This window comes from Salmo trutta, chromosome 30 (assembly GCF_901001165.1).
Source record: "Salmo trutta chromosome 30, fSalTru1.1, whole genome shotgun sequence".
NCBI classification, from domain to species: Eukaryota; Metazoa; Chordata; class Actinopteri; order Salmoniformes; family Salmonidae; genus Salmo; species Salmo trutta.
In genome coordinates, this window is record NC_042986.1 from 24,671,130 (window position 1) to 24,684,980 (window position 13,851).

A 13,851-nucleotide genomic window follows, 5' to 3' on the forward strand; every position below is an offset into this window, starting at 1 on the left:
CCAAATTATTTGCATAGTCAATTTACACACAGCTCTGACACACACACTTATCCCACCAGACATGCCACCAGGGGTCTTTTCACAGTCCCCAAATCCAGAACAAATTCAAGCATACAGTATAGTATAGAGCCATTATTGCATGGAACTCTGTTCCATCTCATATTGCTCAAATAAACAGCAAACCTGGTTTAAAAAAACAGATAAAGCAACACCTCATGGCACAACGCCTATTTGACCAAGATAGTTTGTGTGTATGTAGTGATATGTAGGCTACGTGTGGCTTTTAAAACATGTATGTAGTTCTGTCCTTGAGCTGTTCTTGTCTATTGATGTTCTGAATTATGTTTCATGTTTTGTGTGGACCCCAGTAAGAGTAGCTGCTGCTTTTGCAACAGCTAATGGGGATCCTAATAAAATACCAAAATACCCAGCATGTTAATATTAGCTAGCCAATTAGCTAGTCACTTGTGTCAACACACAATGAGTAACGTTAGTTCCTTTTCAATGTAGCTAAACACTAGCTAACTTATTAGTGTGTCACGTCCTGACCAGCAGAGGGAGCAATTGTAGTAGTTTTGGTCAGGACGTGGCAGAGATTTTTGTGTTACGTGTGAGTTGGTTGTTGGACTCCCAATTGAAGGCAGGTGTGTTGAGTTGCCTTTGATTGGGAGTCCTTTATAGTAGTGTGTGTTTTTCCTTGTGGTTGTGGGTAATTGTTTCTGTTCAGTTGTGTTTCAGCTGTCAGTGCTGTTGAGCTGTCGGTGTTTTCTTGTTTTGTCGTGTTCCAGTGTTCTTTTTGAATTAAATCATGAACACTAACTCCGCTGCACCTTGGTCTTCTTCTCTCCATGACGACAGCCCTTACATAGTGTTAGCAAGCACTATTACTGCCAGCTGAATAACACAACAGCTAGCTAGGTAGCTAGCTAGGCCTAGCTAGTTATATGCCTTAACTATAAAAATCATGATGATGATGATAACTAGGGGTAATGTAGTGTCTATGCTAATTGTCATACATTATTTTTCTCTACCACAGGTCTCAGACTCCATGTGTCACGCCCTGATCTGTTTCACCTGTCCTTGTGACTGTCTCCACCCCCTCCAGGTGTCGCTTATTTTCCCCAGTGTATTTATCCCCGTGTTTTCTGTCTCTCTGTACCAGTTCGTCTTGTATGTTTCCAAGTCAACCAGCGTTTTTCCCGTTCTCCTGATTTTTGCATTCTCCTTTATCTAGTCCTCCCAGTTTTAACCCTTGCCTGTTTCTGGACTTTGTACCCACCTGCCTGACCATTCTGCCTGCCTTGACCACGTGCCTGTCTGCCACTCTGTACCTCCTGGATTCTGATTTGGTTTTGACCTTTTTGCCTGTCCACGACCATTCTCTTGCCTACCCCTTTGGATTAATAAACATTGTAAGACTCCAACCGTCTGCCTCCTGTGTCTGCATTTGGGTCTCGCCTTGTGCCTTGATAAAATGCTTACAAGAAAAAAACTGATGAAGACAGAGACAGAGTTGGCGATTTCTGTTGTTACTTGTAATGTTAAAAATGGAAGAAAAACACAATCCCATTTTTCTAAATTAGCTATGTAGGCTACAAAGGGGAGATTCTCACAAACACAATGGTGTTCTCCGTTTTTCTCTATGACCCCCAGAAAGGTAACAAGACTCATCTGAAGGTAACCAGACCAGTTGAAAAAAATATTATGTAGGTAGTTTTACATTTTAGGTAGTTTTGTGGCTACCCAAACATAGGGGTTCACTTTAAATAGCTAAATCCTGTGTAATAAGTAGCGACAACCTTGTACTTATGCAGATACAGTATGTACTCTGTGGTGTATTAGTGTGTTTATTTTCTCACTTGGCTGGTGCTTTCAGAAGCTGACGATTCGATTGTCAGAATGGGTAACCTACTTTGGAGGTACACAATAATTACAATTAAGTACACCTCAACATAGACTTTATTTTAAGTATCTAAATCCTGTGTAACACCTAGTGATTAAATTATACTCATTCAGATATTACATGTACTTTGGTGTACTTGTGTGTGTGTCCTCTCACTTGGATGGCAGGGCGGTTCAGTTTGTCATAATGAGTAACGTTACACAATATTTTTTTATTATAATCTGGGATGACAGCCGTATATTAGACCCCAGTCAGTGAGGTTGACCTACAGTATATCTGATCTGTTTTTGTAAACTCAACCAAGTTAACCCAGATAGTATACTTTTGGGAGGCAAGTGCTCGCAACAACGTTGAGTGAAGATTTGGAAGTGTGCATTCACGGGTAGGTAATTAAAGCCTATTGAGCCTACAACCTTTGTAATCTCTGAGACACCCAGCACATCTGTCCACAAGACATTACAACCTTGCGACAGTTATTACTGAATTGGTTGCAGCTGAGAAGAAACTAAACCCTAAATTTGTGAATTTAGTGAAAACTTGCCCATTTGTAACAAGCATGGCAAACAAGCATTTGTTGTTACACTTCTGTAAATACAGACTGTAATTACCACCAAGTTACATGTTATTAGCATAACACTGAGTTATTACAATTAACTACAATACCTGTTAGTGTAATTACACATGTAATTACACTGTAATATGGACCCCTTAAAATGAAGTGTTACCAGAAATCAATAAAACAAAACAAAAAACATTTGTGGGTAGTATTATTAGTATTGTAGCAACTGAGAAGAGACAACTGAAATGGCAACTCTGCAGTTTCAGGGCAAGGGCACTACTTTCTGTGCCATTAGGTTCAGACTGCTTGGCAGGTGCTGTAGTGTTCTTACATACAGGGAGGCTCCATCTCTGTTAGTACTACAGATAGTAGATGTTTTAGTAGCTGTAGTAGTGATAGTATTAGTAGTGGAGATGTAACCTACAGTGGTAATAGTACTGCTATCAATGTCCTCACCAGATAGAGCTGAGACAGCAGCAATAAGGGGGCTACAACATTGAAGAAAGTCATGAGCATGATGGTTTTGAGGCAGTCTGTCCATACCCTGGGGTCAAAGGTCAACTAGGACAAGGTGGTTGTCTGTACTCCCTGGGAGGAGCATGGTAGATATACATAACAAGACCATTGGGATCTCTTACTATCATCTTATACATTATTGTAGCAGTATATTTTATTATATTTATTTATTTAACCTTTATTTAACTAGGTTTAACTAGTTTAACTATTTAACTAGTCAGTTAAGAACAAATTCTTATTTACAATGATGGCCTACTTGTAAAGTATAAACTGACATTTATGAACACATGGCTTTTGAAAGGAGAGGTAGGGAATTTAGAATGGTATTTTCAAGAAAATGCTAAATTATGAAAATGTGTAGATTATAAATATTGATGCATGCTACTATACATGAAAATAAATCTTTAAATAAAGTTGTCATCCAATGAGAGTTGTTGGTGGGTAAAGTGCTTCTACACCTGCATTGCTTGCTGTTTGGGGTTTTAGGCTGGGTTTCTGTACAGCACTTTGAAATATCAGCTGATGTAAGAAGGGCTTTATAAATACATTTGATTTAAAGTAAGTCAGTTCTGCACCTTCATTTTGTCTACATCTAATTGGTGTTAACCACAGACCACACGCCTACTGTTTCCTCTACTGTTTCATTCCATGAACTACCAGCAAGAGCTCTACATTGCCAAACTTCTCCACCTCTGTAAGTATGCTTGATTATATCTTGAACATTGTTGCACCCCTAATGATCACATTTCATATGTTTTTGGTATATTCTTCAGGACACAGTAACACTATTTGATGTGATGTATTCTTTTCAATTGATGTTTTCTCAGTATGTTTAGGTATCTGATTGTAAGACGAGCAGTACCAGTCAAAAGTTTGGACACACCTACTCATTCCAGGGCTTTTCTTTATTTTTACTATTTTCTACATTGTAGAATAATAGTGAAGACATCAAAACTATGAAATAACACATATGAAATCATGTAGTAACCAAAAAAGTGTTAAACAAAATATATTTCATATTTGAGATTCCTGAAAGTAGCCACCCTTTGCCTTGATGACAGCTTTGCACATGCTTGGCACTCTCTCAACCAGCTTCATGAGGTAGTCAATTGGAATACATTTCAATTAACAGGTGTGCCTTGTTGAAAGTTAATTTGTGGAATTTCTTTCCTTCTTAATGTTTTTGAGCCAATCAGCTGTATTGTGACAATGTGTCCAAACTCTTGACTGGTACTGTACCTCTGGTTGACTAGGCCTCCTACTGGGTCACTAATCATACTGCACTGAATTTCAGAACTTTGCCTTGTTCATTTGATCTTAAATTATTTTGATATAAAAAGTATACTGTAGATTTGAACAAGACTTCTGTGACCCTATTACTGTACAAGACAATACACCATATTTTGTTGCCCAAGGCCTAAATGAATTGTTTAGGTTCTGAGAAAAAAATAAAAAAATAAAAACAATACATTTTTTGTTTAGTTATTCAACAGCTATAAAGTCTGTTTTGTTGACAATCTTTGTTTCTTGACAATAGACTGCATGGTGGGAAATGCAAAGATGGCCTTGAGAACAGCAGGAAGTGTGATTGTGGTTTTCATCTTGTCAGTGTCAGGTATGACCACAGTCAAAGTATTATAATCTTTCTTATGGTTATTCACTCTTGTGAAATATCTAAAATGCTATAAATCAATTCAGAATAATGTCTCTGAATGTTGTCATGTCTATAGTAGGGCTGTGGCGGTCATGAAATGTTGTCAGCAAGTAATTGTCATGCAAATGACTGCCGGTCTCATGCCAATTGACCGTTAACTAACATAAACATTTTTACAATCTCTGGACTTCCACGCATACAAGCTGCTGATGTGTGCCTTTGGAACATCTACATTTTAAAAAGTTGAATAAATCCATTTAATATAGCCTACCTACAGGTGTCAAACTCATTTCATGGACGGCCGAGTGTCTGTCATTTGGGAAAAAAAGCAGGCGCTCTGATCCTTCCTGCAGAGAGAGAGACAAATGCATTGCTGCTCTGCTTGTGTGGCAAACCATTTAGGGGATATGTAATCAATGGATGATGGAATTAAAAGTTTAATGAGAAAGAAAGGCTGCAACGACCAAAAGCCAACAGGTAGGCTGTTATTTTGGGTATAATCTGAATGGAGATGATATGCGTAGCTAGCTAACTGCAGGACTGTGAGAAGCTCAGTAACATTATGGCAATCCTCAATTAGCCTAGTTTCTCTGGTGTTGATGCAGTCAAGACGGGTACTATGTAATCGAATGGGATGATAAATAACTAGCAAGAAGTTAATCTAGCACGACATAACAGTGGATGTGGTCTCTCCCTCTGTGCCTGCTCCGAGCCTCCCTTGCAGACATTTTAGACTCCTATCCAGAGTGACTTACAGGGGGGAATTAGGGTTAAGTGTCGTGGTCAAGGGGATATCAACAGATTTTTCACCTAGTCTGCTCTGGGATTTGAACCAGCAACCTTTCAGTTATTGGCCCAACATCTTAACCGCTAGGCTACCTGCTGCGTAGGCTACCTGCTGCGTAGGCTACCTGCTGCGTAGGCTACCTGCTGCGTAGGCTACCTGCTGCGTAGGCTACCTGCTGCGTAGGCTACCTGCTGCATAGGCTACCTGCTGCTTAGGCTACCTGCTGATTAGGCTACCTGCTGCATAGGCTACCTGCTGCATAGGCTACCTGCTGCATAGGCTACCTGCTGCATAGGCTACCTGCTGCATAGGCTACCTGCTGCGAGGCTACCTGCTGCTTAGGCTACCTGCTGCATAGGCAGTGAGTGCGGTTCGAGTTTGTTGAAGCAAATTTTCACCATAAAAATGCTATTTTATAGTAAAGCATTCCATGCATCCTCACATTTGCAGACTTATGTAAGATAGCCTACTATTCCTAATGTGATGATTAAATTGGATAGTCATAATTTAGACTGATAATATAACTCAATCACTGTTCGCAAAAAATACTTCAATGCAGCGCGTAGTGGCGTAGGCCTAAAGTAGCCCTAGGCTATAGTATAGGTTATATCAGATACATTTCTTCTCCTTTCTTTGCACAGGAAAATGTCAGCCTTTTATAAACACATTTCATACAATTAACTCTACTACACTTTATATGACGGGAGACATTAGCTGAATCTTTTTTATTACGACAAAAATTACAGGGTAGACTACTCTCCTCAAACATATCAATAAAAAACAACGTTATCTGATCCATATAATAGGCCTATGAAAAGGGCAGATGAAAACAATATGACATCCATCTAATCCGGAAGAAGAAACTATTGTCCGAAAACAAACAAAAGTGGCACTGACCCAATGATAAAGACAGTGAATATGCACACTCAGCGAGCATATGGCCGATGTTCTCCGCTGGTGCCTATAAAATAGGCTGCATTCGCTAAATTAAGTTGAGAATTTTGATAACTAAAAGACAGAGTGTAGTCTTTTCATTGTCTTCTCTATACAACAATAGCTATTTGCTTTCCAAACAATTTTTCCACAAGTTGTATTTAAAAAAAATATATATATTGCGACATGCCAGGCTGGGTCTCTCTGCTTTCCACTGACAGTTGCAACTCAACAATCATCTATTTGTTATTTGCATCTCATGCTGCCCAAATCGTGGGCCCTTCTGACTGTAACCTGTGTGATGTAAAACAATCCACAGCTTTTTATATCTAAGAAGCCTATGATCCTCTGTGGCCAAATGATGCTTTCTGTTGTTGTTCATTTTGAATGATTTTATTTATGTCTGTATTCAGAAGTAAGCTAATAGGCTATATAATGTTGGCAATTAAATGATTTGCTTCCTCTAGCCTTTTGGACACACCGCCTATGCTCCAGTGTCTTACTCACACAATCACACCATATGGCCTCTACTCACAAATAGGGAAAGGGGGACACCTAGTTAGTTGTACAACTGAATGCGTCTACCACATTTAATCAGACAGTATACCACGGGTATAACAAAACATTTACTTTTACTGCTCTAATTACGTTGGTAACCAGTTTATGATAGCAATAAGGCACCTCAGAGTTTGTGGTATATTGCCAATATACCACGGCTAAGGGCTGTATCCAGGTACTCCGTGTTGTTGTGCTTAAGAACAGCCTTTAGCCGTGGTATATTGGCCATATACGACACCTTCTCAGGCGTCATTGCTTAACTAGAGCACTGAGTACCAGTCCATTAGCGAGGGCCGTTAGCAAGTTGGTAGGCATCAGCAGCATTCATTTGCGCAGTTTTGGATGGGATTAGCGTGACCAATGGTCACAGGGAATTTGACAGACTTGTGACTGCCGGTGTGGTGGTAATACAGTCACCTCAACAGCCCTGGTCTATAGTACATTTTCATGTTCATTTTGATAGCTGTCCTTCACACCTCACACAGATGATGATCTGGTTTATGTTCACACTTATCTCAGCAGCAGTGGAACAAAGAGTACTTCATAGGCAAAGTGAGCAAGTAGGTCAGGTTAACTTTTGTGCAAAATTATGCCCCATTTTTTAAATTGTGTTTGTGCGTGTGTGTGTGTGCGCGCGCGTGTGTGTGTGTGCGTGTGTGTGTGTGTGTGCGCACGTGTGCATGTGCGTGTGTTTCAGGAGGACTGGGTCAGTTCAGTGTGACTTACACCAAAACCAGTATCTTTGCCTTGAAGGGGTCATCAGTGGACCTCCCCTGCTCTTACACATATCCCAGTGGGTATACAGTCGGAACAACACAATGGCATTATTGGAAGCACAGGCAGTATAATAATGAAATAAAGCACCAATCAGACTATTCAGGTCGTGTTGAGTACCGTGGGAATAAGATCAATGACTGCACCCTGAGAATCAGAAACCTGAGAGAGAGTGACTCAGGAGAGTATCGCTTCAGATATGAAACCATCGCCCATGACACATGGAGCTACATTTGGAGACCTGCCTCAGGTGGAGTCACTCTGTCTGTGACAGACCTGAAGGTGTGGTTGACATCTACCATGGTGACAGAGGGATCACCTGTGACACTGACCTGCAGAACCATCTCCCCTCTGAGTGACAACCCCAACCCCACCTACATCTGGTACAAGAACAAACAATATCTACAATACAACTCTTCCCCTTGGTACATATATTCAGTCAGCAGTGATGATGCAGGCAGCTACTCATGTGCTGTTAATGGTCATGAGGATCTCCACTCTCCTGAGGTGACTCTAACTGTCAGATACAAACCAAAGAACATCTCAGTGTCAGTCAGTCCCTCTGGTGAAATAGTGGAGGGCAGTTCAGTGACTTTGACCTGCAGCAGTGATGCCAACCCACCAGTGCAGACATACACCTGGTACAAGAGGAACGGTACAACACCAAAAGCACCAGGACAGATATATAACATCTCCTACATCAGGTCGGAGGACAGTGGAGAGTACTACTGTGAGGCAGGCAACAAGTATGAACTTATCAACTCTTCCTCCGTGTTTGTAAATGTTCAGTATAGACCAAAGAACACCTCAGTGTCAGTCAATCCCTCTGGTGAAATAGTGGAGCACAGTTCAGTGAATTTGACCTGCAACAGTGATGCCAACCCACCAGTGCAGAAATACACCTGGTTTAAAAAGACCGTCATCTCACCAAAAGCATTCGGTCAGATCTATAACATCACCAACATCAGATCTGAGGACAGTGGAGAATATTACTGTGAGGCCCAGAATGAGAAAGGAGCTAGTAACTCCACAGTTAGATTGATCATTGTATCAGGAAAACAAACATCTAGTATTAACATAGCTGTAGGAATCACAGTTGTTGCTCTGGTTCTCATTCTCCTATTTACCTTTCTGTGGTTCAGAAAGAGGGCTCCCAAATCAACTGACACAAGGGACACAGCAGAGGATGGACAGGGAGGCTCTAGTCACCTGTATGACACAATCTCAGGCATGGCCATGACCCCTCCTGCAGTACAGACAGTGGACACAGACGATGAGGACAACATCCACTATGACAGTGTCCACTTCTCTCCCTTCAGAAACCAGGAAGTGTCTATGTACTCCACTGTCCAGCTGCCTAACAAGGAAATCCAATACACTGTGGTGAAATTCAAGCACCTAGGTGTTGCCCCCCAACCTGCAGCACATGGAGCTGAGGATCCATCTGCAATCTACAGCACAATCAACAAACCCAGAACCTGGGCACAAGAAGGTACATTCTTATCCTCTTATCCAACGTTTCCCAGGCCTCCTACTGGGTCGTGGTAATCCTACTGAGCTGAATTTAAAAACGTTGCCTTGTTGATTTGCTGATTCACACAATATTTTGATGTGTAAAGTATAGATTTGAAGGAACCTGCAGTAACCCTATTACTGTACAAGACAATACAGCAACAATTTATAGTATTGTGAAGTGTAAGATGTGGCATAATAGTTTTGTTTATGAACATTGTCAAAGCTGCAATATGTAACTTTTTGGGAAACCTGACCAAATTCACGAAGAAATGTGAGTTATAGATTTGTCATTCTCAGTGAAAGCAAGTCTAAGAAGCGATATATATGTTCTATGTGCACCATTTTTATGCTTCCTGTTCTTAAAGGGATTCTTTTTTTAAACTACAAAACAGAAATGCACCATTTTCACATATGTTGATTTTGGGGTGGTGCTGGAGATGTTGAAAATGGATATAAATTTCCCTTTAAGTTGAGCTTTTGCATCTAATTTTACTTTCAGTTTTGTACACCAGCTTCAAACAGCTGAAAATACAATATTTTTTTATTTATTGAAAATACACTGCTCAAAAAAATAAAGGGAACACTAAAATAACACATCCTAGATCTGAATGAATGAAATAATCTTATTAAATACTTTTTTCTTTACATAGTTGAATGTGCTGACAACAAAATCACACACAAATAATCAATGGAAATCCAATTTATCAACCCATGGAGGTCTGGATTTGGAGTCACACTCAAAATTAAAGTGGAAAACCACACTACAGGCTCATCCAACTTTGATGTAATGTCCTTAAAGCAAGTCAAAATGAGGCTCAGTAGTGTGTGTGGCCTCCACGTGCCTGTATGGCCTCCCTACAATGCCTGGGCATGCTCCTGATGAGGTGGCGGATGGTCTCCTGAGGGATCTCCTCCCAGACCTGGACTAAAGCATCCGCCAACTCCTGGACAGTCTGTGGTGCAACGTGGCGTTGGTGGATGGAGCGAGACATGATGTCCCAGATGTGCTCAATTGGATTCAGGTCTGGGGAACAGGCGGGCCAGTCCATAGCATCAATGCCTTCCTCTTGCAGGAACTGTTGACACACTCCAGCCACATGAGGTCTAGCATTGTCTTGCATTAGGAGGAACCCAGGGCCAACCACACCAGCATATGGTCTCACAAGGGGTCTGAGGATCTCATCCCGGTACCTAATGGCAGTCAGGCTACCTCTGGCGAGCACATGGAGGGCTGTGCGGCCCCCCAAAGAAACACCACCCCACACCATGACTGACCCACTGCCAAACCGGTCATGCTGGAGGATGTTGCAGGCAGCAGAATGTTCTCCACGGCGTCTCCAGACTCTGTCACGTCTGTCATGTGCTCAGTGTGAACCTGCTTTCATCTGTGAAGAGCACAGGGTGCCAGTGGCGAATTTGCCAATCTTGGTGTTCTCTGGCAAATGCCAAACGTCCTGCACGGTGTTGGGCTGTAAGCACAACCCCCACCTGTGGACGTCGGGCCCTCATACCACCCTCATGGAGTCTGTTTCTGACCGTTTGAGCAGACACATGCACATTTCTGGCCTGCTGGAGGTCATTTTGCAGGGCTCTGGCAGTGCTCCTCCTGCTCCTCCTTGCACAAAGGCGGAGGTAGCGGTCCTGCTGCTGGGTTGTTGCCCTCCTACGGCCTCCTCCACGTCTCCTGATGTACTGGCCTGTCTCCTGGTAGCGCCTCCATGCTCTGGACACTACGCTGACAGACACAGCAAACCTTCTTGCCACAGCTCACATTGATGTGCCATCCTGGATGAGCTGCACTACCTGAGCCACTTGTGTGGGTTGTAGACTCCGTCTCATGCTACCACTAGAATGAAAGCACCGCCAGCATTCAAAAGTGACCAAAACATCAGCCAGGAAGCATAGGAACTGAGAAGTGGTCTGTGGTCACCACCTGCAGAACCACTCCTTTATTGGGGGTGTCTTGCTAATTGCCTATAATTTCCACTTGTTGTCTATTCCATTTGCACAACAGCATGTGAAATTTATTGTCAATCAGTGTTGCTTCCTAAGTGGACAGTTTGATTTCACAGAAGTGTAATTGACTTGGAGTTACATTGTGTTGTTTAAGTGTTCCCTTTATTTTTTTGAGCAGTATATATATCCCAGCAGTTTAGATGGTGCAATGATTCTCTGCTTGTTTTGTCACATGTACAGAAATTAGGCAAACTATTCTAATTTTTGCAACCAGGAAATCGCGGAGCGAATTATGCTAATTGCACCTTTAAGCTTTATAGGTCAAATGATTTGTAAAAGCTTTTGTGAAATGCATCTCAGTGAGAGACTGTGTAATAGACTTGTAACCTCAAACTATGTGTCATTTTATTGTAATCTGTTGAACAATGTTGGACATTTTGCTGATTTGAACTAAATTGAGTTCCTCCAAGGACTCTCTCTCTCTTAGACAATCGGTAATATTTGTGGCTCTTCATATCCTATCTATGATACCATTTGACCTCACAGAACTAGAGAACCCCTAGGGATTTACTTATTTGCACTTTTCGCACCAAAGTAGGTTCACCTCTAAGACAGAAGGCGTCTCTTTCCTGAGCGGTATGACAGCTGCATGGTCCCATGGTGTTTATATTTGCGTAGTATTGTTTGTACAGATGAACGTGGTACCTTCAGGCGTTTGGAAATTGCTCCCAAGGATGAACCTGACTTGTGGAGGTCTACAATTTTTTTCTGAGGTCTTGTCTGATTTCTTTTGATTTTCCCATGATGTCAAGCAAAGAGGCACTGAGTTTGAAGGTAAGCCTTGAAATACATCCACAGGTACACCTCCAATAGACTCAAATGATGTCAATTAGCCTATCAGAAGCTTCTAAAGCCATGACATAATTTTCTGGAATTTTCCAAGCTGTTTAAAGGCACAGTTAACTTAGTGTATGTAAACTTCTGCCCCACTGGAATTGTGATACAGTGAATTATAAGTGAAATAATATGTCTGTAAAAAAATTACGTGTCATCCACAAAGTTGATGTCCTAACCAACTTGTCAAAACTACAGTTTGTTAACAAGAAGTTTGTGGAGTGTTGAAAAACTAGTTTTAATGACTCCAATCTAAGTGTGTGTAAACTTCTGACTTAAACAGTACCTATTCAGATATCTTTCTGTCTGTGTGCATAGGTGTGGGAGGACCAGTGGGGATTTTAACATGTAAATCTTGGTGGGGCAAACTCAACCAATTTGTTTTTGATGCATGCCAGCAAAAGCCACTACACAACAATGTATTATTTTATTAGGCCTATGTGGTCTAAAAAGGAAGGATATTACAGTCATGAGGATCCACTTTTATAGACAATACACAGACAGTGCATTGCGCAAACAAAACAACCCTCGCAATATTAACTGGAATTATATGGGTCTATTACTGAACTTTTAGTTTAAAAAATATTTGAATGGGAAGTGTCTGTCACTGGAAAACATTGTTACAGACCCAACAACATTATATAGTATCCCCTCATGGTGAAGAAAAGCACATTAGGTAATTATAGTGCACAAAATAGGCAAAACAATGTAATCAAAATTATGAATAAGATACTTATGATAAGCAATATAACAATTGAGATGTACAAACTATGGCATAAGGGAATGATGAATGGATAAGAGGTAAACCGGCATTTTGATTAAGACATTAACGAGCAAGTAGTCGATATTACTATTTGTTCAGCACTTCTGAAATGTACAGTGACAGAATTCAGAACATGGGCTGTTCTTACAGTATTTTCCCTGTACACCAAGTCAGAACCATAAGATAAATAACGGGAGCATATAAGCAGTCAATGAAAGCTCTTACAATATTTGATGACATTTCTCTAAAACAGGCAATAGGCTACACGTGCCCCATTAAGTCTCAACAGTAAGCTAAGTTCTGAGGGGGAGAGGGACCAAATTATTAGGGTGAGACACATGGGCAAATAACAGCTTACTACACAACATACACTTAGTATTACTTTCGTAGCTGCGGTATACATATCTCCCTGGTTGGCATATTACATAATTTATTCCGCAGTATACAAGACATATTTTGTCATCAAAATCTGACATTCTCTGGATTTATGGCACTTTCAAGACAACTGGGAACTTGATTGGGAAAAAACAAGGTTGAATCATGACGTTAGTGATCTTCAGGTCAGAGCTCTAGAAAGAGTTCCAGAGTTGGAATTCCGAGTAGGATGACCGTTCAAAACCCTCTCCACCGAACAGCAGGCAGGGGAAGCAAAATAGTGATTGCTTTGTGATGCTATTGATTCCTTCCAAACCACTCATTGTTGAATTTGCAATTTACGACTTCTATAATGTTTATGTCCAATGGCCGATGAGCACCGATACATTTTATCTATAATTTCTCTTCATATGAAAAGGATTGAAAATGATTTGCCAGTATATTATTCGATGTGATTCATGATGACTAGTTGTCTAGCTTGTATGAGGTTGACATGATCAATCCAATCAAATGGTAGATATAATGTGATTTGACATCATTTTATCTGTGGCCAATGACCTTGAGCCTTCTTGGAAGGGCACATATAATGTAAATCTATGGCAGCACCCAAGGGGGATTTGAACTGCCTTACTATAGTGTCCCCATGAGCGACTGGCCCACTGAG

At 41.0% G+C, this 13,851-nt stretch overlaps 1 protein-coding gene across 1 annotated transcript; it reads left to right on the plus strand.

The window, feature by feature from the left end:
• The first annotated feature begins 4,445 nt into the window (after window positions 1-4,445).
• LOC115168886 (sialoadhesin-like) lies at window positions 4,446-9,466 on the plus strand. The gene is made up of 2 exons (XM_029724411.1): window positions 4,446-4,593; window positions 7,608-9,466. The coding sequence occupies exons 1-2, from the start codon at window positions 4,521-4,523 to the stop codon at window positions 9,230-9,232; spliced, it is 1,698 nt and encodes a 565-aa protein (XP_029580271.1). The 5' UTR covers window positions 4,446-4,520; the 3' UTR covers window positions 9,233-9,466.
• Window positions 9,467-13,851: the final 4,385 nt, after the last annotated feature.

Coding starts and splice junctions, on each gene's coding strand:
- LOC115168886 (XM_029724411.1), top strand. CDS start 4,521: ATGGTGGGAAATGCAAAGATGGCCTTGAGAACAGCAGGAAGTGTGATT. Junction 4,594..7,607: donor TTTCATCTTGTCAGTGTCAG/GTATGACCACAG, acceptor CGTGTGTTTCAG/GAGGACTGGGTCAGTTCAGT.